General features: G+C 43.2%; 1 protein-coding gene across 5 annotated transcripts in view; it reads left to right on the plus strand.

Annotated features, from left to right (window-relative positions):
- DET1 (DET1 partner of COP1 E3 ubiquitin ligase) overlaps positions 1-20300 on the plus strand; it is a 64053-nt gene extending 43753 nt beyond the window's left edge. For all 5 annotated transcript variants that reach the window (XM_069222719.1, XM_069222718.1, XM_069222717.1 and 2 more), the window contains exon 5: positions 19853-20300. In XM_069222719.1, coding sequence (XP_069078820.1) covers positions 19853-20042 — 190 coding nt within the window. In that variant the 3' untranslated portion in view covers positions 20043-20300. The remainder of the gene's footprint in view (positions 1-19852) is intronic.
- Positions 20301-27186: the final 6886 nt, after the last annotated feature.

The raw sequence follows: 27186 nt of genomic DNA on the forward strand, positions 1-27186 counted from the left end.
TAGCTTTGCAACATTAGTAAGTCTGCTGTACATGTCAACTCATGTTGTGTATTTTTAAATGTATAATCAATGTATTTGGCCACTTACGTATCACGTATTGACTTTACTAAAACCACAATTTATATTGGTGTCATCAGTTGAATGCTAAAAGGTGAATTGTTTGAACATCTCAAAACCATTAGTGTAAAGTATGTTTTGTCTGTGACTGGTTCCTTTTGATGTACCAAGCAGACTACAGTGATCCATCCCCACCCAGGGTACCACAGCAAACCATGATCCTACACTTTCATGGTTTCTCCATGAGCTTGGTATGTTTAAATCACACGGAGGTTCCCAGAGAGGTGCACTCTGGACTCACACGGGTTCCCATTCCTTTGTACCTAGTCAGCTATTGCTTTTTCCTTTGAACCACTTTTCATAGTTGGTTGCACATCCCAGTTGTACAATAGTATGAGGGTATTGGGAAGGGAGTCTTCTTAAGCTGATATTGTACATAGAAATTAGTTTCACTACATGAAGATGCACCTTTTGGAAGATTGTGTAAATGAACTGCAGCTCCCAGAATTCTGAGGGACTAAAAAAACTTTGCAGTGATCACGTGACTTGGTCACTGAGGTAAACTGACATGGTAAATGGACTTGCATTTAACCGCGAGTAAGGCCAGCCAGCAATGGCCAATACGTGTTGGTGTTTAGTTGTGCACTTTTGCTATTTTGATAAATATATCACACTGTGACATGAGTGCATCCTGAGTTCTTGCTGTTGGAAGACAGAGGAATGGTGGTTTGTCTGTAACATGTTGTTGATCATCGCAAACAGAACGCACCCTTCAATGGCGAAACCAGTCCAGGGTTGCTTGTGTTATGGTTCAGAGAGGACTGGCTTGGAAGTTCAGGTTGGACTGTTGCCATTGGAGCAGGATCAAGACTGATTAGCTAGTATACAGCTGGGTGCAGACTGAGTAATTGCCATTGGCTGAGATTATTTCTAGCTTTCCATCCATCATTTTTTGTATACTTTAGTATGGTGCACATTCTGGTGATCAGGTTAAGCGTCCGGACCAAACAGACCTACAAATTGTGTAAATCTGTGTCTCTGTATCTCTGTCTATCCTTTGTTTTAATGCCGAACATTTCTTGGGAATATGTTTTGATTGGTTATCTTACCAAAAGAGAACCATTTAAATTTGTAAATATTAACTTCAGAATTTCGTTCCTGTTATTTCTCACCATCTGTTCTTCTGATGGGACATGCATTTTTTTTTCTCGAAAATGCAATAAATATTATTTTTCTTATGAAAATTATTTGTAACTGTTTTTACTTCAAAAATGTTTTTGTATGATCCCTGTTTTTTCTTATAGTTATCTGATTTACAAGCATTTTAGGTCGCGTCTGCAGGCTGTTTTCAGCTGTCTTTTGAAAGGTCTATTATGTACGAAAGTGACCCGAGGCACTGCAACTTCATACAATCAGTCCTGATTCTCCTGCAAGAGTGTGTCCATTGTGGTGTTCTAAGCATTGTGGATTAATTCATTTATTTGTTTATATGCCAATCACTTTATCAACAAGAACGCAGGCTTCACTTTGGCTATCCAGACCCCTCCTCTGCCCTCCAGGAATGTGCTATTTTGCTCTTTATTCACCCATTCCTCCTGTTACGTTCCATTTTTACTCTTCCTCAGTCTTGACAGTTGCCCAGAATTTCTCATCTCCGAACACCATCTCACCAGTGCCTGCAGTTTCCGTGGCCCACACTGGCCTTCAGTGACAGGATAAGGAAAATGTCCAGATCTGGCTCTTAATCTATTCAAGAGAATTTGCTTTTGAACTTTGCATGTGAGCTAGACCACCATCAAGAGAGTGTTGAGGGCTTATTTTGCTGTTGCGAATACTGTGCCGCATTTCGGTAAGTAAGAATTTCTTGAGTTGCTGCCCATCAGTGTTTGCCTGTTACAAACGAGAACTTCCATTTATAATAGCACCGCGTGTTTCACAAGTCGGCACAACCTGGTTGTTCAAACCTCATTGTTCTTGGCAATTATGCTATTGCTGATAAAGTTGAAACCTTGATGAGCATGTGTTGAAGGTGAAGTCAGGTGCTGCTTCCTGTGAGTAAGTCAAAGATGCTTAGGCTTTTTTTTGTTAATGGATCTAGTGTTGAAAAGCAGGCACTTTATTTATCATGCTTCTTTTATATTTTTCTTTTATTGTGGGACTGTGTTGGAACCTGGCATCAGGGAGGGAGCAGTGAGGATATATGTGAGAAACAGGGTCACATTCTGGTGTTGTGGGGGAGGCCTGGGGTGGGGAGGAGGGTGAATAGTCCAGTTGGATGGAGAACCAGTGTGGCTTTGACAGGGAAGGGCCCCATGGTGGCAGCTTGAGAACCTGTAAAGAATACGGACTGGGCTATGATTGGAATGGAATGATGTAGCATCAAGAGATAGACACTCCCTGGGAATCTGGCAATCGGGTGTTTGCACTGTAGCCTCTTTCTGGTGAAGACCATTGTAAGTTTCTAACATCTTAGATTGTTGTCCTTTGTGGATGGCAAGTCATGGTGTACAGGTATATTGGTTGGTGGTCTATGATGTCTGATGGGATGGCTCAGCGTTCCAATGTGCCCTATCTGCACCATTGTGAGTTGGTAATGGCTAAAACATGTCATTCCTCATGCACGTGCCTTTGGAATGAGGTGGATGCCATTTGCTTTCATTTTTTATTTACAAATCTAAGATGATAGACTTCACTTGGGTGGTGAATGAAAGAAAATAGCATAAATGTGTCACTATAATTTTTTTTTTTTTAAACTTGCATGTATTTTGGGGAAATGAGTGGGTTTGGGAGTAAGAGAAAGGCAGCACACAAAGGGTAAGGGGGGGGCACAAAGGAGATAACACCAAATTAGCACGCTGGTATGACAGAGCGAAATGGAGCACAGAATGGGGTAAGGGAGAGAAGCACACACATGAGAGAGGGCAACATGGAGTGGGAGAGGGAAACGGACACGGAGGCAGATGGAAAACGCATGCACCCATTGAGTGCTTAGACCAAAAGAAACAAGAGAGCAGCGCACAAGGGGGAAAAGCAGTGGGTCTAAGGGAAAGAAGCACATAAGGGAGACCGTTGGAAAACACATGCAACCTTGTGAACTGCTTAAGTTAAAGGCAAAAAAGTAGCTCCTTTAAAAGATCAATGGAAGGACACAAGTAAAGGGACAAACACAACATGTTCATTGAATAGGAACCAAGCAAATTAGTGAAAAAAAGCCAACCAACAGTAACTAATGCGTGGGCTTCAAGCCCGCTGTGGAATTTGGTAAGCAGATGAGAAGTGTTATGCAACTAAGACCGCTTTTGCTGTCTGATGGGCTTGACCTGCAAGTCAGAAAGTTCAAAATGACAGCCAGCCCCCACTGCCCTCAATCCACAAACTTGCTTTTTTGAGAGCTAAGCTGGAATCTCGACATATAACGAAATAAGATTTTACAGTGTGCAGCAACAAAATGCAGTCTGACAAAGAAATCAAAGGTATTAGTCCATTGCAGTCCTCCTTTGACGCGCTTACCATTTGATCAGTAAGAGCTTCTGAAACTGCATGGCCAGGCTGCTCAGGGACTTGGGCACATCACCGACAAACATGCAGGGTATGTTTACTACTATAGGTACTCCACTCTGGGTAAGTGTTAATGTTGAGCAGGATAAGTAGTGAGGGTGGATTTCTTAGAAAAACGCTAGACATTGTTAACGGCTGATAAGATTGTGCTGGCTGTAAGTTACGATTTGAGTGCACAGTTTCCTGAATTACAACCAAACAAGGTTAGCTGGAATAAATAGTTAAGTGCTGCACAAGCATTTTATTTATTGTTCGTTAGAAGATTCACATTTGGTAAATTAATTTTGTGGAAGGTGAAGCTTTTAAGAATCTGAGGGATGAGATTAAAAGTCGTTCTCGGTTACTTCAAAGTTAAGAAATGTAATTATTTAGATTTACTGTACAAAATGATTTGTAATAACCAAGAGAGAAATTTGCACATCTCAGTGTGTGAATAGAGGAAGTTCGAGGTCCCATATCCCAATGGTATTAGGTCAGACAGTGGTAAGAACAGCTAGGGGATTGTGAAGTAAACTACAACCTATTATAATAATCTGCCTTTGCATGGCAAAGGTGATAGAGCATTAACCCCTTCGCTGCCAGGCCTTTTCCCCCTCCTGTGCCAGGCCTTTTTTTGGCTATTTGGGGCAGTTCTCGCTTAGGCCCTCATAACCTTTTGTCCACATAAGTTAGCCAAGCCAAATTTGCGTCCTTTTTTCCAACATCCTAGGGATTCTAGAGGTACCCAGACTTTGTGGGTTCCCCTGAAGGAGGCCAAGAAATTAGCCAAAATACAGTGAAAATTTCGTTTTTTTTTAAAAAAAACAATGGGAAAAAGTGGCTGCAGAAGGCGGCTTGTGGTGTTTTCCCTGAAAATGGCATCAACAAAGGGTTTGCGGTGCTAAAATCACCAGCTTTCAGGAACAGGCAGACTTAAATCGGAAAACCCAATTTTTCAACACAAATTTGGCATTTTACTGGGACATACCCCATTTTTACCATTTTTTTGTGCTTTTAGCCTCCTTCCAGTCAGTGACCGAAATGGGCGTGAAACCAGTGCTGGATCCCAGAAACCTAAACATTTCTGAAAAGTAGACACAATTCTGAATTCAGCAAGGGGTCATTTGTGTAGATCCTAAAAGGGTTTCCTACAGACAATAACAACTGAAAAAGAAAAATATTGAAATTGAGGTGAAAAAAACAGCAATTGTTCTCTACGTTTTACTCTGTAACTTTTTCCTGCAGTGTCAGATTTTCGAAAGCAATATACCGTTACATCTGCTGGACTCCTCTGGTTGCGGGTATATATTGGGCTTGTAGGTTCATCAAGAACCCTAGGTACCCAGAGCCAATAAATGAGCTGCACCCTGCAGTGGGTTTTCATTCTATACCGGGTATACAGCAATTCATTTGCTGAAATATAAAGAGTGAAAAATAGCTATCAAGAAAACCTTTGTATTTCCAAAATGAGCACAAGATAAGGTGTTGAGGAGCAGTGGTTATTTGCACATCTCTGAATTCCGGGGTGACCATACTAGCATGTGAATTACAGGGCATCTCTCAAATAGACGTCTTTTTTACACACTCTCTTATATTTGGAAGGAAGAAATGTAGGGAAAGACAAGGGGCAAGAACACTTGTTTTGCTATTCTATGTTCCCCCAAGTCTCCCGATAAAAATTATACCTCACTTGTGTGGGTAGGCCTAGCGCCCGCGACAGGAAATGCCCCAAAACACATAGTGGACACATCACATTTTTTTAAATAAAACAGAGGTGTTTTTTGCAAAGTGCCTACCTTTAGATTTTGGCCTCTAGCTCAGCAGGCGCCTAGGGAAATCTACGAAACCTGTGCATTTTTGAAAACTAGAGACCTAGGGGAATCCAAGATGGGGTGACTAGTGGGGCTCTGACCAGGTTCTGTTACCCAGAATCCTTTGCAAACCTCAAAATTTGGCTAAAAAAAACTGTTTTCCTCACATTTCGGTTACAGAAAGTTCTGGAATCTGAGAGGAGCCACAAATTTCCTTCCACCCAGCGTCCCCCCAAGTCTCCCGATAATAATTATACCTCACTTGTGTGGGTAGGCCTAGCGCACACAAAAGGAAATGGCCCAAAACACAACGTGGACACATCACATTTTTTCATAGAAAACAGTGCCTACCTGTGGATTTTGGCCTCTAGCTCAGCCGGCACCTGGGGAAACCTAGCAAACCAGCGCATTTTTGAAAACTAGAAACCCAGGGGAATCCAAGATGGGGTGACTAGTGGGGCTCTGACCAGGTTCTGTTACCCAGAATCCTTTGCAAACCTCAAAATTTGGCTAAAAAAACCTGTTTTCCTCACATTTCGGTTACAGAAAGTTCTGGAATCTGAGAGGAGCCACAAATTTCCTTCCACCCAGCGTCCCCCCAAGTCTCCCGATAATAATTATACCTCACTTGTGTGGGTAGGCCTAGCGCACACAAAAGGAAATGGCCCAAAACACAACGTGGACACATCACATTTTTTCATAGAAAACAGTGCCTACCTGTGGATTTTGGCCTCTAGCTCAGCCGGCACCTGGGGAAACCTAGCAAACCAGCGCATTTTTGAAAACTAGAAACCCAGGGGAATCCAAGATGGGGTGACTTGTGGGGCTCTGACCAGGTTCTGTTACCCAGAATCCTTTGCAAACCTCAAAATTTGGCAATAAAAACACTTTTTCCTCTCATTTCGGTGACAGAAAGTTCTGGAATCTGAGAGGAGCCACAAATTTCCTTCCACCCAGCGTTCCCCCAAGTCTCCCAATAAAAATGGTACCTCACTTGTGTGGGTAGGCCTAGCGTGCACAAAAGGAAATGGCCCAAAACACAACGTGGACACATCAAATTTTTTCACAGAAAACAGAGGTGTTTTTTGCAAAGTGCCTACCTGTGGATTTTGGCCTCTAGCTCAGCTGGCCCCGGGGGGGGGGCAGAAATGGCCTAAAATAAATTCCCCCCCCCCCCTCCCCCCTCCCCCCCAACCTCTCCCCGGGAGCGACTTGCCTGCTCCCCTTGCATGACATTGGCGCAAAAAAAAAAAAAACCCGGTGCCTAGTGGTTTCTGCCCCCTTGGGGGCAGATTGACCGAAATACGGGCAAGCCTGCCCCCAAGGAGGGCCGAAATGGTCTAAATACAATTTGCCTTCCCCAGGGGAGCGACCCTTGCCTAATGGGTCGCTCCCCCATCTCTTAAAAAAAAAAAAAAAAAAAAAAAAAAATGTGCCCTAGCGTCTAGAGGTTTCTGCCCCCCCACCCCCCCCCCCCCCCCTCCCGGGGGCAGAAATGCCCTAAAATAAATTTGCCAAGCAATCCGGCTTTTGAAACGCTCACAGAGACTTCAAAGGGAAGGAAATACATTTCCTTCCCTTTGAAGCCTCTCTGGGCCTCCCCCACGTGATCCAAAGAGAAATGCAAAGCATTTCTCTTTCGATGTGGGAGGCCCTGTGACAAATCAGCGCGCACTGACGTCACAGGGGGAGTGGGGGGTGGAAGGGGAAGGGCTTCCCCTTCCATCCCTGCCTTGGGGGGGGTGGGTGGGGAGCACAGGGTGGGCGGGGAGCGCTAGCTCTCCCCCCCAGTTCCCGGGTGTAGGACGAGGTCACCTCGTCCAAGGCACGCGAGAGGTTAAGAATGTAGGGAGTGAATTTAATGTGGATATTGAATCCAGCTAACTTGATTGTAGCTGATAAATGGTCTTTTAAACTTCTTTTTAAGTGGTACAATAATTTAAGAAATTGTGCTCATGAAATGTTCCTGAATGGGGTATAAATTAACTTTTAAACACTGAAATTGATATGTACATGCCTGTAAACCATAAAGTGTTTCTCGCTCGTAGTATTACTATTTATAGCAATAGTAATGCAATTGCCTGTTCAGTCATTGAGTGCAGTTACCACGATTGTGCTGAAAAAAACTGTTAGTGAGACCGTACCTAAGCAAATGATAACCGGTTAGAGCAGTATAAAGAAATCTTGGTAAAAGGCATGGGCTTCCAGACTACTTTGCGAAGTAACTAAATAGTTAGTGAAAATAGTTACCAATACAATGTATCTGTGTGTGCAAGATATGTATCTCAACCTGGAAACCTAAATACAGCCTTTTTTAAGGTAAGTTAAATTAATTTCATCTGACTAACTTTCAGTGTAGTAACATAAAGGTGGTTAGTGGGATTGTTTAAAAAGAAGTTATGATCATATTTTTCTTGACCGCCCCACTTGCTTCTATGCTCCCTCTTTCTCCACAGCCATTACTGCTTGGCCCCCGCAGCTCTTTAACTGAAGTGAAGTCCAGGGTGATAACCAGTCAGCTTATACCTGCTCTTTTAAGGCGTGCTTTTTTTATTGAAAGCGTAACCTAATTACTTATGTACAATTGAAGAGCAAAAACTTGGTTTTCTTTGCATTTTTTGACGGCTCTTTTCTTCTAGTTTGGAAGGCTTAATTGGATGCATATCTAATTCCATAAATTGGAGAGAAACCCTATGATATTTTGTTGTAAAACTAAATTACAGCTTGATTAGTGAAGTAATGTCACTGATTTTATAGCTTAATTAAGTAAGGGTTTTTGAGTTATGCAAAACAAGCATTGGCAAGGTCAGTAAATATCCACTCCCTCAACGTGAGGTATTGGCATTGTCAGTGTTTTTTTCTTTTCTTTTTTTTTTGCCATGATGTACAGCAAATTAGCCGGTGTGCCGCATGGCTTAATGTGAAACAAAAAAAAGAGCTATGACACAACTATAGAGCCTTCTTAGGTTGAGCACACATGTGCTCTGGCCTGTTGTAATCTGTGGGCTTATAACCACGCCCATCACTATTACTCGTTCATGGGCTTGCCTTTCAAAAATCCTATATCATTGGTAAATGCCTTCCGTTTGTCCCTCCTTGGGGCAGTTTTGTTACCGACTTGGCCGTTGCCCCCGTTACTTGCATAATGGCACTTTTGCTGATACGTTTGACTGTGGGCGAACTTTTTTCCTTTTACGTCTCTCCTTTGCGCTCATCCTCATGGTGACGCTTTGAATTGGCCTGCTTATATCAACTGTTTTAATTTTCAATTTATGTGGCAAGACAATTCCAGTTAGGAATTTACAACGCTAATACCTCTAACTCGAGCAAACGCTAGACGCATTGCATTGCAAATGCTTGTTTATTGCAGGGGCAATGTGGAGGGTGTTTGGGGAAACACTGTGATGCAGCCAGTGCTGCATCGTAATAGTGCCTTTCTTTGATTGCAAGGGAGCAGTGTGGCGGGCGGGCGCCATGGCCAGTGCTGGCAGTGCCACTGATTTCTTTTTTTTTTTTTTATATATATATATATATATTTTTTTTTTTTTTTTTTTATATGTTGGGTTGTTGGCCAACAGATACAAAGCAGGACGGGAAGTTGAGTGTGGGCAAGCAGATGGACGTGGAGGAACAAGGAAGGGGGAGAAGTACACGAGTGAGCAGAAAAACACACTGTGGTTGAGTACCTAAATCCAAAGAAAGAAGAAGCTCCTAAAAAAAAAACAGTTGAAGGACACAAGTAATACATCCATGTTTCAGGCAAGGGCCACATGCATGAAGAGGAATGATACCAAAGGCAGCTGACCTATAAGAAGCATGCAAAAGGAGACTCACAATGAAGCCAGCCTATGGTAAGTAGTGCATGGTCTCAAAGCCCACAGGTAGAAAACAAAAGATCTTGAAGAGACATAAAAAAAGGTAAGCTCAGTGACTCTCCCCATCCTCCACCAACACCTAAAGCCTAACACCTGCCCCCGTTATCTTATAAGCAGTCCCAAGGGACAGTAAGATAATATACGTGTGCTTTTGCTGAGTGCGGGCTAATACGATTGAATCTTTTCTGTAACATTGTAGGAAAGCTATGTAGTATTGTTTGAAGCCAAGAACTCTGTTTCTTGATAACTTGTTTTGTTTAAAACTGGGGAAATCAACTTGGTGTTTTATGCAAGCACAAATGATCTGTTTCCCAGGTCATAGTGCTATACCAGAGCTTTGTGAGGTTAACAAAGTAATGCTCAACTTAGTTGATTATTAGTGAAGTAATTTGAAGCCCGTTTGTGGAATAGTTATAAAACCACATACAGAGAGACTCCCTCTCTCCACTGTCCTCCCTTCGTCTTTTGTCTTTCTATCTCAGCTATTTCCTTCTCCTCCCTCCCTGGTCTACACCTTTTGCTGCTGTTAACCTGCTTACCATTACCTGAAGTGCTGTCTATAAAGAAAATCAGTCAATGGACGTTTTTCTCTTGTTCTACTTAGATCTTGCCCTAGATAGACTTATTTGACAAACATCTTATGTGGGCAAAACCAAACAATAGATTCAGTAGTGCGCCTCATGTCATAATTTTGGGCAATCATATTTCTTTGTCTTTGTCAAGGTTGCTGGCAAAATCCTGCACTCCAAGGTGAGTGTTATCAATCTACCACTTTCTTCTTCCCTGTAAAGAGAGGGGGACGTCTCAATATTTATGTAAAGAACTGGGAACTTATTACTCAAGACACCTGGGTTTTGGAAACTGTTCAGGGTTTCAGAATAGAATGTTAAGAAATTCCCTCTCAGCTAACATTTGCAAGGGAAGTGTTACTCAAAAAGGAACAACAGGAGATTGTGGAGAAAGCAGTAGGATGCATGCTCTTAAAAGCTGTGATTCGAGAAGTTAGTTTAGGGATAAAATATTGTACTAGACATAGTTTTCGTCTCTTCTACAAATTTCTGAAATTACCCCGTGTGGTTGATAAAATCTTGTAGAAACCTCCAAAGTTCTTAAATCATATACCCTTTTGAAGGATATGAATCATAATAAAGTTGCCAATTTCCAAGATAATTCCTTAATACTTATTACTCGGCCAGCTTTGGAAAAAGTTCTAGGACGACCTCAACATCCCACAAAGTCTATTTTATACCTCACTCCGTATCTTGTTCCAGAGTTAATTAGCTTTTTATTTAAGATGGGTCGTGACCCTGGGAAAGGCCTAGAGCGGTCTCTTAAACTATGCAGGACCGTCTTCTGGACATTCGGCGGTCCTCTGAAGAGAATAATAGACATGTCAGAAGAGGCATATGCGAAAGGTCTGCCCACAGATCTAGAACTTCTCCGGTGCTTGAGTCAACGGGCCATGGTGCTCTTGGGAAACGCTATTCCACTCTGAGTAAGTTACGTGTCTCCTTTTCCAGTGGGTTTCGAGTCCACTTCCTGATAAATTCTCCTACATGCTCCATAGGCCACCACTCACTGCTTATGGGTGTCTGATCATTTTTGGTGAAAACATCTCCTCTCCCAGAGGATTTTAAAAAATATCTTTATTAGGTGGGCATGGTGGATCATCCAAGAGATCGTCTGATTCTGAGTTTTCTTGGTCCACAGCAAGCACATATTCATCATATGAATTTCCCTCTGGCTCATGATCCCCAAATTCTAGGTTTAAAACTTCTGCTTGGTTTGTGCCACAAGGGTCACCCTTCTTTTTTGTGCCTCAAATGACACCACTCCTTTGTGAGGTGCCTGGACCTCCGATCAATCTGGAGGTGTCTCTACCTTCCATAGCCGATGAGGTCGTAGCACTCAGATGTTTAGTTTTTCCACCTTTTCTAGGAAATTTTGTGGTCAACATCAGAAATGGAACATGTCTCGTCCGCTTGCTCTTATTGTTCATTACTTGAATTATTGTCTCGTGAATGCATATGTGCATTTCATATTGTATGAGTTTTTTTTATTTTTTATTATCTCCTCATTAATTCTGCCCTCTGAAAGGGCCTAATGACCGTCAGAATCTGGCATATTTATGGAATATATTAGCGGGTATTATATATTTCTAAGAACTAATTGTGTATATATAAATGCTCTTAAGCAATTTTAAAAATTATTTGTAATCAGGCTTTAAGTTTTCAGATGTAAATAAATGATCACCCGAGTGAATGTACAGGTCTTCCTCACGATGCGAGATGCACTCGATCAACTATCAAGCAACAGCTGATTGCAGCTTGTAACGTCACTAGAAATAGACGACAGGCTGTCGTCTGTGAAAACTACAAGGGCATTAAGCCAGAACCAACATGGCTGCCAACGGTGAAGGAGACACCGAGACGTTAGCGATAACGAGAAGCTCTTACACTTAAGCTTTTAGGGATGGGGAGAAGTGAGGGACATCCCAGAGTGCCAGACTTGGGGCCCCACGGGGTCGGGTTATCCCCAAGGTGTGCCTCGGGGGGGAAAGGAAGGAGGGGGTGGGGGGGGAGGACGGAAGGCGCATAGGGTGCTTTGGGGGAAAAGTAAAGGATGCAAAATGTGGTGGAAGCGTGGGGCCCAGAATCGTCCACACTCAGAAAAAGGGAACCAGCATGACCTGCACCACTGCAAAGTGGAGACAACACTTCTTGTTTACAGGTAAATTCGATAATATTAAGGGCTACTTATCTGGTTGAGGAGCAGCATTCAAAAGAGGATGATTGTTACACTCATGGGCCTTTTATCTGTTGCTGTGGTGGTGTTCTGGATTGTTATACTACAATGTAATGTACTGTAAAGTGCTGCAGGAGTGGCATTATTAAAAGAAAATGCATAATGGAGGCCTCCGGTCCTGTAATGAAATTAGAAAAAAAAAAAAAAAAAACAGTGAGGGCCCTAGGGGAGGGCCAAACCATATACCAAGAAAGTGGAATGCAATTTGAAGTTCCCCACCCAAGGATGTGGAGTCGTTGAGGGAAGTGGGAAAAACTAGGGACCCCAAGAGGTGAGTACCTAAGTGACCCCAAGCGAACAGAAGAGCAGAGGTAAGCACCTGGTCTTCCCAAGGACTAACAAGAGGACTTAGAAAAAAGACTGTGCAAGAACACCAGTCTAGAAGAAATCAAAGGTGGATTCTGGCAGAAGAAGACTTGCAAAAGAAGGGGACAGAGTTCAGTCCACAATGGAGTGTCCAGGAGGGGCAGGAACTACTACCCACCCTTCTGCGGATAATGACCCGGGTCGACGGCGGAAGATTAGACCAGGAGCTGCAGAGCAGCCCTTGGAGTGATGCAGATGATGTCCCACGTTGGTCAATAAAATAAGAGTTGTGAGGCTGAAGAGGACCCGCAAGGTCCAGAGGACTCTGACAAATTGAGGGAGAGTCAGCAGAAGCAGTCTCAGCCTCCACAGCCAGCCAGCACAGTAAGTTGCAGTGAGGCCTAGTCAGCACACCTGGAGAGGAATCCCACGTCGCTTGAGCAGCAGAGAGGAGACTGTTCTTGACAGGATGAGGTACTGGAGGCCGGAGCTACTCTGAGCCTGAATATACCTTTGAGCAGGAGAAAACAAGTCTTGGTTGCTGCAAGAGTCGTAGTGTACAGGGGTACTGTCCTGGAGAGGCAAGGGCTTACCGTCTCCAAAGTTGGACAGCAGGCAGAGAGGACCAAGGGTTCCACTCCAGACCACTACCTGTGTTGTAGGATCCCGCGGTTCCAGAAGAGAGCAGATCCACGTTGCAGTTAGTGCCTGTAGATGCTGGGGAGTGACTTCCTCGCTCCAAGGGATATTCCTTCTTGTTTCTTGGTGCAGGCTGATGTCTTGCCAATCTCAGAGGATGCACAGCTGGGGAAATGTTGCTATTGCTGGAAGGAGCTGGAGGAACAATGTTGCAAGGTGAGGTAGTTTCGGGAGTTTGCTTGTCGTTTCCTGAAGAGTCCAGTTGCGGTTCCAGTTGAGAGAAGTAGGAGTGAACAATGCAGAGGAGTTCAGGTGGAGTCTTGCACGACGAATCTGGGTACCCAACCGCAAGGGAGACCCTAAATAGCCCTAATAGGGGGTTTGGTCACCTTTCCAGGTGACCACCTATCAGGAGGAGTGTGATGTCACCTGCCTGACCTGACCACTCAGATGCTCCCAAGGGTCTCTGCACATCTTGGTTTCAAGATGGAAGAATCGAGTGGCCTTCTGGAGGAGCTCTGGAATCCACCCCTGGGGTGGTGATGGACAGGGGAATGGTCACTCCCCTTTCCTTTGTCCAGTTTCGTACCAGAGCAGGGACCAGTGGTTCCTGGACTGGTGCAAACTGGTTTATGCAAGAAGGGCACCAAATGTGCCCTTCAAAGCAAACCGGTGGCTTGGGGAGGCTACCCCTCCCGAGCCCTGTAACACCTATTTCCATGGGCCTCCCTTTCCCATAGGAAATCCTTTGCTCTGCCTTCCCCTGCTTCAGGTGGTCAAGCAGCAGAAGTGCAGAAACGTGTCTGAGGGGTGGCAGCAGCACGGGCTTTCTGGAAAACCCTAGAAGACTGGTAGGAGCAATACTGGGGGGAGGGGGCCTCTAAGGAACCCCCAGAGTGCATAAAATCATACAACCAATACTGGCAACAGTATTGGGGTATTAGTCTGACATGTTTGATACCAAACATGCCCAGGTTCGGGTTTACCATTATGTAGCTGGACACAGTGACCTGTGCCCAGTACATGGGTAAAATGTCTTCCCCCCACTTACGAAGTCCAGTGCAATGGAACTTGATTTTGCAGGGACACCTCTGCTCATGCAGGGACACACAGGGACTTGCACCCTGCCCTCTGGGCTAGGAGGGCCTACCATATGGGTGACTTGCAGTGACCTATGGTGAAAGGGTGCATGCACCTTTTCACGTTGGCTGCAATGGCAGGCCTGCAGACACATTTTGCATGGGCTCTCATGGGTGCACAATACATGCTTCAGTGCATGGGGAACTCGTGGTGCCCCAATACCCTAGGTACCTAAGTAGCAAATACTATGGACTAATAAGTGGGCACCAATATGCTGTGGTGTGCACAGAAATCAAATGCAACCAAATTAAGAGGGCGAGAGCACAATCAGTGGGGTCCTGGTTAGCAGGATCTTAGTGAAAACAATGTAAGCACACAGATAGCAGGCAAAAAGTGGGGGTGACCGTGCCAAAATGATAGTACTTTCCTACATATATCATAAAAAGCCTTTTTGATGCAAAGTGCATCTGAAACATAACATTATAGTTGTGACTGCCACTGGGTAATGTGTGTTACACTTATTGTTAGTTTGGTGTAAACCCTTTCAGTATATTTTGTGAAATAAAAGTTTAAAACAAGGTTGCAGCGCAGGTGTTAAAGAGTTAACACTTCCGTTTACTTGTCATTTAAAATCGTGAATCAGAAAATTCCGAATCTGATCAATGCAAATCTTGTCAATTACATGAGAATGTTGTTCTCAAAAGCGATTGGCTGAGGAACGAGATTTATTCTTTGTCATCTTCAAATTAAAACTGCAATTTTCACACTTTTGAAGAAGTGCTGTAAATTGTGAGTTTTTTCTCAAAGCAGCTGCTTTGTCTGTGAAAAATGCACTATTTTACACAAAACAAAAAAAAAATTTATGTCTTAAAAAATAAATAAAAAAAATAGGACACCCCCCCACCCCTATTGCAAGAGACAAAGGACATGTGCATTGGGGTAGACTTTCAGGTTTGGTTGGGCAAAGGCCAGCAGAAAAACCATGCTGCTCAAGTGCAGAGTTAGGGAAGCTGCCCTCACAGATTGGGTGTAGTGCCTGCCTGAGACCACGGCCTTGCCTCGTGTGCCATGCACAACAGGGCTGGCAAACAAGTGTATTCTAAAAACCGAGTTATGATTCTAGTAAAGGCATGCAGAACCACTGATTGAAATTCAGAAGTTATGGTAAGACACAATTAAAACGCACACCACAAACCACTCCCTTTTCTAGCCATGCTGAATGCAAAAAATGTCTGTTTTTCAGTGGCGCAGAAAAAAAAAAGATTTTGAAGAGCAAAACGTGTGTTTTGTTTGTGCTGCCTGCCATAGCTGTTAAGCCCCTGTGGGGAAAAATCTGAATAATTTATACATGATCCATGGGTGATGTTTCCAGAGGTCTCATCATAATTTTGTATTAAGCCTTTAGGGATATAACTGGCGAATTTTAATAGTTTTTTTTGTTTGAGCTAGAACTAGTGTGACCATATGACTGCCACAGTAAATGGGTTATTTTAATCGAAAATTAATTGATTTTTTTTTTTTTTTAAATGATGATGAACCACTCGACGCTAATAGGTTCCCTTAGCTGCAGTTAGTACATTTAAATAATGCGTTGTACTCAAAGCGCATTTGCCACCATTGGCTATGGCTGCTTAAGTATAGAAATGCCTAATTAATTTTCAATTTTAGTATATCCAGTTTGTACCGTGGTCTGAAATCTGCGGGCCTATATAGCGCAGAAAGCCTACACCAATCCTTTTTCTGTGACATTGTTTGTTTTTCAGTACTTGTCATCTGAATGTACAGTTGCTCTCCGCATTCCTTTTCTGGATGGAGCGGTAAGGTATTAACGTTGCTCTTTGAAGATCTACAACTCGGTTCTGGTTTCCATGATCATTGAGGAATGCTCTGGAATCCACCCCTGGGGTGGTGATGGACAGGGGAATGGTCACTCCCCTTTCCTTTGTCCAGTTTCGTACCAGAGCAGGGACCAGTGGTTCCTGGACTGGTGCAAACTGGTTTATGCAAGAAGGGCACCAAATGTGCCCTTCAAAGCAAACCGGTGGCTTGGGGAGGCTACCCCTCCCGAGCCCTGTAACACCTATTTCCATGGGCCTCCCTTTCCCATAGGAAATCCTTTGCTCTGCCTTCCCCTGCTTCAGGTGGTCAAGCAGCAGAAGTGCAGAAACGTGTCTGAGGGGTGGCAGCAGCACGGGCTTTCTGGAAAACCCTAGATGACTGGTAGGAGCAATACTGGGGGGAGGGGGCCTCTAAGGAACCCCCAGAGTGCATAAAATCATACAACCAATACTGGCAACAGTATTGGGGTATTAGTCTGACATGTTTGATACCAAACATGCCCAGGTTCGGGTTTACCATTATGTAGCTGGACACAGTGACCTGTGCCCAGTACATGGGTAAAATGTCTTCCCCCCACTTACGAAGTCCAGTGCAATGGAACTTGATTTTGCAGGGACACCTCTGCTCATGCAGGGACACACAGGGACTTGCACCCTGCCCTCTGGGCTAGGAGGGCCTACCATATGGGTGACTTGCAGTGACCTATGGTGAAAGGGTGCATGCACCTTTTCACGTTGGCTGCAATGGCAGGCCTGCAGACACATTTTGCATGGGCTCTCATGGGTGCACAATACATGCTTCAGTGCATGGGGAACTCGTGGTGCCCCAATACCCTAGGTACCTAAGTAGCAAATACTATGGACTAATAAGTGGGCACCAATATGCTGTGGTGTGCACAGAAATCAAATGCAACCAAATTAAGAGGGCGAGAGCACAATCAGTGGGGTCCTGGTTAGCAGGATCTTAGTGAAAACAATGTAAGCACACAGATAGCAGGCAAAAAGTGGGGGTGACCGTGCCAAAATGATAGTACTTTCCTACATATATCATAAAAAGCCTTTTTGATGCAAAGTGCATCTGAAACATAACATTATAGTTGTGACTGCCACTGGGTAATGTGTGTTACACTTATTGTTAGTTTGGTGTAAACCCTTTCAGTATATTTTGTGAAATAAAAGTTTAAAACAAGGTTGCAGCGCAGGTGTTAAAGAGTTAACACTTCCGTTTACTTGTCATTTAAAATCGTGAATCAGAAAATTCCGAATCTGATCAATGCAAATCTTGTCAATTACATGAGAATGTTGTTCTCAAAAGCGATTGGCTGAGGAACGAGATTTATTCTTTGTCATCTTCAAATTAAAACTGCAATTTTCACACTTTTGAAGAAGTGCTGTAAATTGTGAGTTTTTTCTCAAAGCAGCTGCTTTGTCTGTGAAAAATGCACTATTTTACACAAAACAAAAAAAAAATGTATGTCTTAAAAAATAAATAAAAAAAATAGGACACCCCCCCACCCCTATTGCAAGAGACAAAGGACATGTGCATTGGGGTAGACTTTCAGGTTTGGTTGGGCAAAGGCCAGCAGAAAAACCATGCTGCTCAAGTGCAGAGTTAGGGAAGCTGCCCTCACAGATTGGGTGTAGTGCCTGCCTGAGACCACGGCCTTGCCTCGTGTGCCATGCACAACAGGGCTGGCAAACAAGTGTATTCTAAAAACCGAGTTATGATTCTAGTAAAGGCATGCAGAACCACTGATTGAAATTCAGAAGTTATGGTAAGACACAATTAAAACGCACACCACAAACCACTCCCTTTTCTAGCCATGCTGAATGCAAAAAATGTCTGTTTTTCAGTGGCGCAGAAAAAAAAAAGATTTCGAAGAGCAAAACGTGTGTTTTGTTTGTGCTGCCTGCCATAGCTGTTAAGCCCCTGTGGGGAAAAATCTGAATAATTTATACATGATCCATGGGTGATGTTTCCAGAGGTCTCATCATAATTTTGTATTAAGCCTTTAGGGATATAACTGGCGAATTTTAATAGTTTTTTTTGTTTGAGCTAGAACTAGTGTGACCATATGACTGCCACAGTAAATGGGTTATTTTAATCGAAAATTAATTGATTTTTTTTTTATTTATTTTTTTAAATGATGATGAACCACTCGACGCTAATAGGTTCCCTTAGCTGCAGTTAGTACATTTAAATAATGCGTTGTACTCAAAGCGCATTTGCCACCATTGGCTATGGCTGCTTAAGTATAGAAATGCCTAATTAATTTTCAATTTTAGTATATCCAGTTTGTACCGTGGTCTGAAATCTGCGGGCCTATATAGCGCAGAAAGCCTACACCAATCCTTTTTCTGTGACATTGTTTGTTTTTCAGTACTTGTCATCTGAATGTACAGTTGCTCTCCGCATTCCTTTTCTGGATGGAGCGGTAAGGTATTAACGTTGCTCTTTGAAGATCTACAACTCGGTTCTGGTTTCCATGATCATTGAGGAATGCAAGTTCATTTTATGCAGATATTTCATACAAATTGATGTTTTGCTATGCATGAAATCTTCATTAATCCTATAGAGGAGAGCTGTGCAACCCTAAGCTTTTGATAATACCTACTATTGGTAAATTGAACACTTGTAGCTGAATTTTTATTTTTTAAGATTTGTCGTGTGCTTTAAAATCACATTAAACATACTAAGTTGCAGTTTCGCATATCCTTTTAGTATCATAGCTGAAAAGTCGAAGAGAGTTGACCTTTGTAGCTCAGGGCGCACAGGCACACATAAACACGCCAATTTTGCCAACAATCTCACTTTTTACAAAGAATATTATTAGTGTAGTTTCAACTTGTCAGTTTTTAAACTGCAACATGAGCCATTGTTCCTCTGCATTGCCGACATCTAAGGAGGGTCTAATTGAATGTTTCAACCACATTACAAAGACAGCGACCAGTGACTGGCTCCCTGTTTTTGACAGATGAAGCTTTAGTCTTCCTGCCTTCAGTTCTTTAAATTGTATCGATTGTTATATATGTCCATGTTTTATAGTTGTGTTACTGTATTGTGATGCAGGGGTTTCCTCTTGTAAATGTAATCTTCTTCTGTTTTAATGTAAATTGTGACAAAAAAATGCCTCCAGACTCTTATTCCCAAACATTCAAATGAAATGCCCCGAGTAGACACATGTAAAGCAGAATCCTTTGGCCATCCACATACAGTTGGGTAGCAATGGAAATCAACAAGAGAGGGACCGGCCATGGGTACCAAGGCGAAAGCATGGATAAGGATAAAATGAGAGAAATCAATTGAGCAACCAAAAAAGTGAGAACTGAGAGTTTGCTAGAATACACCACCATGCAAAATGAAAGAACAAAAATACATCAAGGGAGATCCATGTTAAACGTTTGTTTGGTAATCAGAAACCACACTAGAAGTAAAAGAATTTAAGATCGGTAGGCTAGGTGAAGCAAAACAGAGAGCACGAGAAAACTGTAAACTATGATGAAAACCAACAGCTGTAGCCCAGTAGTTCTTTAAGCATAATTTTAAATACACAAGCAAGCTCTGTAGTTTTCACCCAGAGTGTAAAGTATCTTAAAAATTCGAATTCATTTTGCTTTGCCTATCGCTAAACCAACTGTAGCTTGCTCGTCGGAGAAAAAGGAGTACCAACGTGTAATGAGTGTTACCTATAAAAGTCAAAGTGCAAGCTGAAAAAGAGCAACAAGTAAAAAGAAGAATCGAAATTTCTGAAGTCAGTATATGGTGGCTAGAAGCATTGATTAGCTGCATTCAAAAGTTGATTCGAAATTTAATGATGGATTTTGTAACTTTGTCACTTTAGTTTTCTATTACAAACAAGTTTGTTTGACACTGTCTCGTCTTTTTCTTTTCTTTTTTTTATAGGTTTTATGCCCGGGATTCTGGTTTATTGAAATTTAAGATCCAAGCAGGACTGTTAGGCCGTCCCATCAACCATGCTGTGCGGCGACTAGTCGCATTTACATTCCACCCATTTGAGCCCTTTGCTATATCTGTGCAACGAACTAATGCAGAGTATGTTGTGAATTTTCACATGCGTCACAGCTGCACGTAGAATAAAGGAAAGCCGAGAATAACGGTCTTCTGTATTCCAAGTTAAAATCTGTTTGCAAAGAATGTTAGCAGTATTTTAGAATTGGACGGGATAACACATGGAACAAACAGCAAAGTAATCCTCGTTATGAGATGGCGACATTGATGATTAGAATAAATTAGCTGATCAAGTATTTTGAAATACTTATGTCGTCTTTATATGAAATAATGGCCACATTGTCTGGACCTTCACAATAAAAATATGGGAAGTGTTTTTTAACTTATGTCTATTTCTTTTTACTGACTATCATTTGACCTAATGTACCTATTATTATACATCATTAGGATCTAACGGCGCGGGTAACTGTTCTTTAGAGACAATCTATTTAAGCCTTTGTGGGGATACATCTCAGGAATTTATACACGATCCTTGAATGATGTTTTCCTGAGGTCACTTGTGATTGATTGCCCTGCAAGAATCCAGTTCTAAAGCATTGCATTGTTAAACCTAAGGAACACCTTTAGCAGCATGAGGTATTTCATCAAAAGAAAGTGCAACATTTACAAAAAGGGGTTTCAAAGTTTAAAGTGAGAACTTGTGCATATATTGCAGCAGGAGCTTTCTGCAGTAACTGAATACTACGTGCTATTGGGTGCTTTCTGACCCATCTAATAAGTTTATATAAATGCCATTCTCTACTTGCAGCTCTGCAAAGAAAGACCACACCACTAATACCACTTGTTGTATATAATGTTGTGGCTTCCTTCCAATATAAAAATGAAGAGGGTAGAAAAGCTTCTGCTCATGGCTAGAAAAACATGAGTTATAAAGTTTGGGTTTCCTGATAACTTAGCAAATTCTGAATTGGGGTTGGGTCTTGTTAAAGAATCCTGTCAACAATACAGCGATTGCTTTAATACCGCCAACCTTTCCTAAGTGTGTGTGTGTGTGTGTGTGTGTGTTTGTGTTTTCTTTTTTTTTTTGGGGGGTAGAAAAACCTTTGAATGTTTTGGCTAAAGATTAGTTAGCGTTAACTGTCAGACAATATACAATCCAGTTTTTCACAGAAATTTTTGATATAATGCATACAGCTGTCTAGACTGTAACTGAATATCTTAGTTTAATCATTTTATTTTTTATTATTTGTTGTGGATGAATTCAAAGTACATCTCACTGTGATCCATACATTTGACCATTACACTTCGAAGAACCCAGCGGCTCCGTATCTACCCCAGAAGTGACAGTCGAGCTGCATGTGAGCGTCATGCCTGTTAGATTCTACTCCTTCTGATGCAGTTCCAGATTCCGCTTTCGACTTTGTCAGTTATCCAATGCCTCCAAACTTTTCCACAGTGTGTTAGGGCTCTCCGTCCCCACCAAAAATGACAGCACGAAAACTATGCTGTTGACTGCAGGAAACATGTCGGTTACGGACCTGCACGTGTTGTCTTTGATGACTGGCTCTGGACACAACTGAGTTGTTCGATAAATGCTCTGGGACAGTGGTTCCCAACCTTTTGACTTCTGTGGACCCCCACTTTATCAGTACTGGAACCCAGGGACCCCCACTGAATCATTATTGGAATCTGGGGACCCCCTCCCCCATTGAGTTAATACTGAAAGCTGGGGATCTAATCTGTTAATATTATTAAATTTCTTAAGCCACCGCGGCCCCCCTGAGGAGGCTTCACAGCCCCCCAGGGGTCCCCGGACCACAGGTTAGGAACCACTGCTCTGGGAGATAAAGTTTTAAATCATCAAGCGCAAGAAGTCATTCTTTAAGTAGCTCCTGCTCCATGATGTGTACTCGGTCATGATGCAGTTTCTGCAACCACTTCACCTCCTGCTCCTTGTAGCCCACTGAGTCCAAGCAAAAGGCTGTCAGGTGGGACTCTACCCCATCCCAACACTCTGACTCCAAATTGAAGCCACAAATGTGTCCAGATACAAGTCTGATTCCATCATGGTAACCAGCCCCATAACCGATTCCTAAGCTGGTCATGTTGCACCTGATTTTCCCAGACCATCTGTACCTAGCAGCAGATGAACACCTTTAAAAAGGCCATGCTCATCTATCCCCGCTCCACCAGTAACTGGGCCTTTACTGAGTGCAGTACAGACTTGCACTCTATTCCTGGGATCCATATCAGTTTCTGCTTCCCGACACCACAGGTGATTGTGGATCATCTGGTGCTGATGCCCACTTCGGTTCCCAAAGAACATCTGCTCAAGCTCTATGAAATTGCAAAAAGCACAACCTATTGTCAAGCATCCTGATTACAACTCTCTGCTTCTACAGCATGAGAGCTATCAGCAGAAGCTCCATTATCTTTTTGGTTATGACACAGAACCTGTGCCAAAACTGATTGCACCCCAGGATATTGACTATAACGGTAAGGGTGATGGCTACCACCCCCTAATTACACTGATGAGGCCTTATACTTTGATTACTGAGCAACAGTGGGCTTGATACCTCCCCAGCGACAGAGTTTGACTTTTCAAATGGGCTTCTAACGGAATAAAGTGCCTTATTTGCAGTGGTTGAGCAGTACAGATTCCCTCCATTGAGACTAAGATAAATGTTATGGCATCAGTTCTACAGCCCTGGCCAGCAACATCTGAGCCCTTGGTCCAATTTAACGATGCCTTCACAACTGCACTGATGGCTTCCTGGTTGAAACTGTTGTGTAGCCATTTTAGTTATAGCTCCATGCACGTTATTTTAATACACTAGGCCTGGTGAAACGTGGTAGTCATAGAAACATACATATCCTTACGTGGGACAGTTCCTCAGAAAATCGGTTGTTTTATAATAAAAACACTTCCTTGTCCCAAAAAAAGGTTAGAGGGAGTTCCAGCCAGATGACCACGACTATATGCTGATTGCTGAACACTTTTCTACAGCTGCATACGCAGACTTCAGGCCTTTGCTCAGGTATGGGGAATGATGTCTTCCCAGGGAAACCTGAAGAGCAGAACTAGAGCTTAACATGCTGTGCTCTAAATATAGCCTAGGTAGGAATTAGTCTATTGACTCTAATGACAACCTGGTAGCGTTATTTCTATGCTTTACTCTCTGTCACAATTTTAATCCTGTCAAGCTTTATCGTCCTGGTTATTGCTGTACATGCTTTATTATCTGAGATGCAGTTGCTTCATTAAAATCTTGTTTAACCTTATGCTGCCTCTGCTTGTCATTGTATATGTGAGACTAATGTAAGTGAGAGAAACGGATGGGATCTGAGTGACCACGATTTCCCTGAGGAGTCAGTTGTGTCATGTGCTCGGCTGCCCAATCATCCCTACTTTCAGTTGGAGATGAGGCATTGCTAGTTAGCCAGAGCAAAACCTGAATTGGGGCGACAGGTGTCACCTGTAGTGGGTTAGACTCAGTCTTCCCACACCGCAGGCGATTCTGCCACTCAAAATCCAGTAGTCTCATTATAATGGGACATGGCGCCGCCAACGTTTGGTCAGGCTCTAATTTACGGGTCATCCAGAGTATCTCTATCTCACTATATACAAAGACATCTCAGTACTATATACTGAGACGTCCATGGTACTGGTGATTTCCTCCTCAGCTAAGTAACTAAAGCTGTAGGTTGTTCAAGCTTGAACCATTAAAAGGATAATCCCCACTTGGTGTGCTAATCTCTGAACCAATTTACCATTCATTATGGCGAATCCACAATAAGTAGCAAGTGCAGTCAGTATGCAACCACCCCTTACTGCCTATTTATTGGCACATGGCCCAGGGGGGGTCCTGTCACATTTGTTGTTGACGCTCACTCATCGTAGAGAATAGAACTCTTTAATTCTTGGGTCACATTTCCAGCAATTGATGGGAATACTAATACATTTCATCACTATACACCTGCAAATATACCTGCACAATACAGAGCATATGCATATCTAGAAATACCTCTATCTTGTCAAGAACCTAATTGGCTTGATGGTGCCCTACCCCATACAATTTTACATGTTAGGTTCTCTAAATAATGATGGTCCTTCCTGGCCTTTATTGGCCACATATACACCTCACCCTGCCGTAGCGAACCTAGCGGTAGCTGAAGTCCATCGCTTATATGCTGACCTGATTGCAATATATAGATGCTTAGTAATGGAAACATTGAACACAAACCCACCACGTGCTGCTCCGGCGCAACCACATGCAGTCACACCAGGCATTAACCCTGTGACTGTACATTCGATCATGGGGTAAAGTACCCGCCAATTGAAAAGAGATTCTGTTTTCCATTTCCAAAGCAGTATTTCCCCATACTAGACCTCAAGATAAACAGAGTATTATTAAACAATGTGCTTGCCATTTGGGATGGTTCCCACTTTAGATAATTGTAATACATGAGGCACAGTATTTGCCACGCTCTATACTACCGCACATTGTACGCCGAAACTTGCCAATTTACCGGAAGTGTTGAAGCAAATACAAGATGAATACGGGACTGCCCCGGCCCTGGACTTGGGATGCAATTAATGGGCAACTTTGCCACAGTATCCTCAATTATATTAAGTAACCCTAAAGGGGAAGCAGTCACAATAGTGGTGCGCATGTGGCTCCGGGACTTTCCTCCACAGGTTCAAGAACGTGAGCTGCCAAAGATTATCGCAGAGACCTACTCTAGTATTGATCAAGATAGTCTGGGGGCCAGACCAACTAAACCACAATTCCAAGGTAAATCTAATAAAGATTCTACCAAGCAAGCTCCTGAAGGTACTGAACGCTGGGATAAAAAAAACAACAAACATCTAAAAAAGAAAGGGGAGAATCTCTGCGTACGGCAATCCCACTGAACAGATATAATCTCAGAAATAGAGATTATATAAAAACACCTGACAGATATCAATATACTGATACTTGCCAATCTCGTTCCTTTTAGGATTCATCAGAAAAACGCAGTGAGAGGTGGGTGGTCAGAGCGAAGGACTGAGTACGTGAAACAGACCGGAATCATAACGCTCGACAGACGTTTCTGTTAAAGGAGAGAAACTTCCACATCAAAAACCCCAATTTAAAAAGAAGGTGGCAGCAGTCACAGTCCGACATGCCACTGAAGAAGAGGGCACTCTTGAAGAACAAGAAGTGGGCACTAGCGCTATTAGACAGCGTGGCAGAGGTCACAATAGTCGCCGGAATCGTCTAGAGCATCTGGAGGTGAAAGCAACTAATGACTTCTTACAAGTAGAAACTGCGGAGATACGTGCCTCCACGGCTGATAGGGTGTACAAAGTTACGTTACAACTAGAAGGAGACATTGAGCACACAATCGTCTCCCTCTTTTGGGAGCACGGCGTAAATATTCATGACATCCTGTTGGCCGAACAAGATTGGCCACCTGACTTTGTCCATACCTCCCCATATGGGGAAGAGGTTATTAAACCTTCTTTCTTGCCTTTTGTTCCCGAGATGCTTGCAGAGTCCTACGGCATAGGTTGAGCATTGGTGCACCGATGGCTCTGCACAACCTGCAGTAGGCACAAAACACCAAAGTGGCTACATGGAAGATAATACATTTTGTCCCCAGCATACGTTCACACAAACCCTAGGGGATTGCACAGCACAATTAGCAGAGCTCAAGGCTCTGGTGATGGCACTGGAACACACGGATCCTACACAGGTAACACTGATTGTCTGTGATTCGTACTACTGTGTCCAGTCCTTTAATGAATACCTCCATTACTAGTGCCAGAATGGGTTTAGAGATTCTAAAGGCAACACCATAAAACACAGGCTTCTGTGGGGGAAAGTAGCGAATCTGAAGGAAACGCTGCCAAATGTCCATGTTGTACACACTAGACACCAGCGCGTTGGAATACACGTTGCTGGAAATACACTGGCTGATGAAGCCGCAAAATCAGCAGTAGCTACGGCTACTGTTGCTGCAATCACCCGCTTTGGTGCGAAACCGGACAAAGACATATGGGCTGTTGTGAAAGCTACGGCTGAAGGTACGCCCTATCCAAAAGCATTTCCTGCTAAATATCCCTACCAAATGGGAGGCTGCCTAAACGCTGAGGTTAAAATACCAGGCGTTGGGGTTCCAGACATTCCCAATAAAGATACAGGACCAGAGTTGATTAAAGCAGCGCACGAGGTGGCAGCATCTGCACATGCTGGTGTGGCGGCTACAATATCATTGTTACAAGCACGTTCTTGGTGGCCAGGTCTGTACAAAGGGACCAAGCAGTATGTCCTTTGCTGTGACATCTGCTAACAAATTAAGGATTCCACTGTTAAACACCCACCGCAGACACCCCTCCTAATTTACAACAAACCATTACAATGTGTGTACTTGGACCATTGTTGTCACCTAACACCGGACAGTGCATACAAATATATTTTAGTCGCTGTTGACTCTTGCTCCAGGTTTGTATGGGTGTAGCCACAACGCTCGGCTGACTCTCGGACTGTTACTAAAGATTTGCAAGTCTTTAACGGTACATATGCAGTTGCGTTTGTCCACTCGGACCAAGGCCCTGGTTTCGCCTCAAGGGCATTCGGGGACACCATGGCTTCGTTAGAGGTCCAACTCCATTACTTTTCTCCATTTCATCCCGAGGGAACTAGTGTTGTGGAGCGATTAAACTGTGACTTAAAGCAGTCCTTAACAGCCAGAGTCTTGGATGCGGGTCGTAGTTGGCTTAATCACCTGTATGGAGTCCAGAGAGCACTTAACAATCTGCCTAGAAGATCCCTTGGGGGGGGGTCGTACTTCATATGAGTGCCTGTTCGGAACTCAAATATATGTTCCAGATCTTGATGGTCCTGCCGTGGAGGCAGCAGAGACACCCTTTGACATAAATGAATGTGTCACTATCTTACAGGAATTGCAACAGTTCCATGATGACAACGCTTCTGCCAGTGCTGCCGCCACAGGAATTAAGGATGTGCCAATAACACCTACCGGCTGGATTCCTAAGGTTGGGGATCTAGTACGTGAAAAGGTTACTGTGAAAAAGGGGTTCGGCCCTTCTTATCGTGCACCTGCCCTTGTCTTGGGAATACACGGTACCAGAACAGTCTTTCTACCACCGTTGGCTGGTGCTAAAGAAAAAAAAAAAAAACGCTTTGTGTCTGTCGTCCGTGTCAAACTACAACATGTAGCCGATCCTGCACAGTAGACCAAGAGGAATAGGCAGTAGTTCC

Source organism: Pleurodeles waltl, chromosome 3_1 (assembly GCF_031143425.1).
Source record: "Pleurodeles waltl isolate 20211129_DDA chromosome 3_1, aPleWal1.hap1.20221129, whole genome shotgun sequence".
NCBI classification, from domain to species: Eukaryota; Metazoa; Chordata; class Amphibia; order Caudata; family Salamandridae; genus Pleurodeles; species Pleurodeles waltl.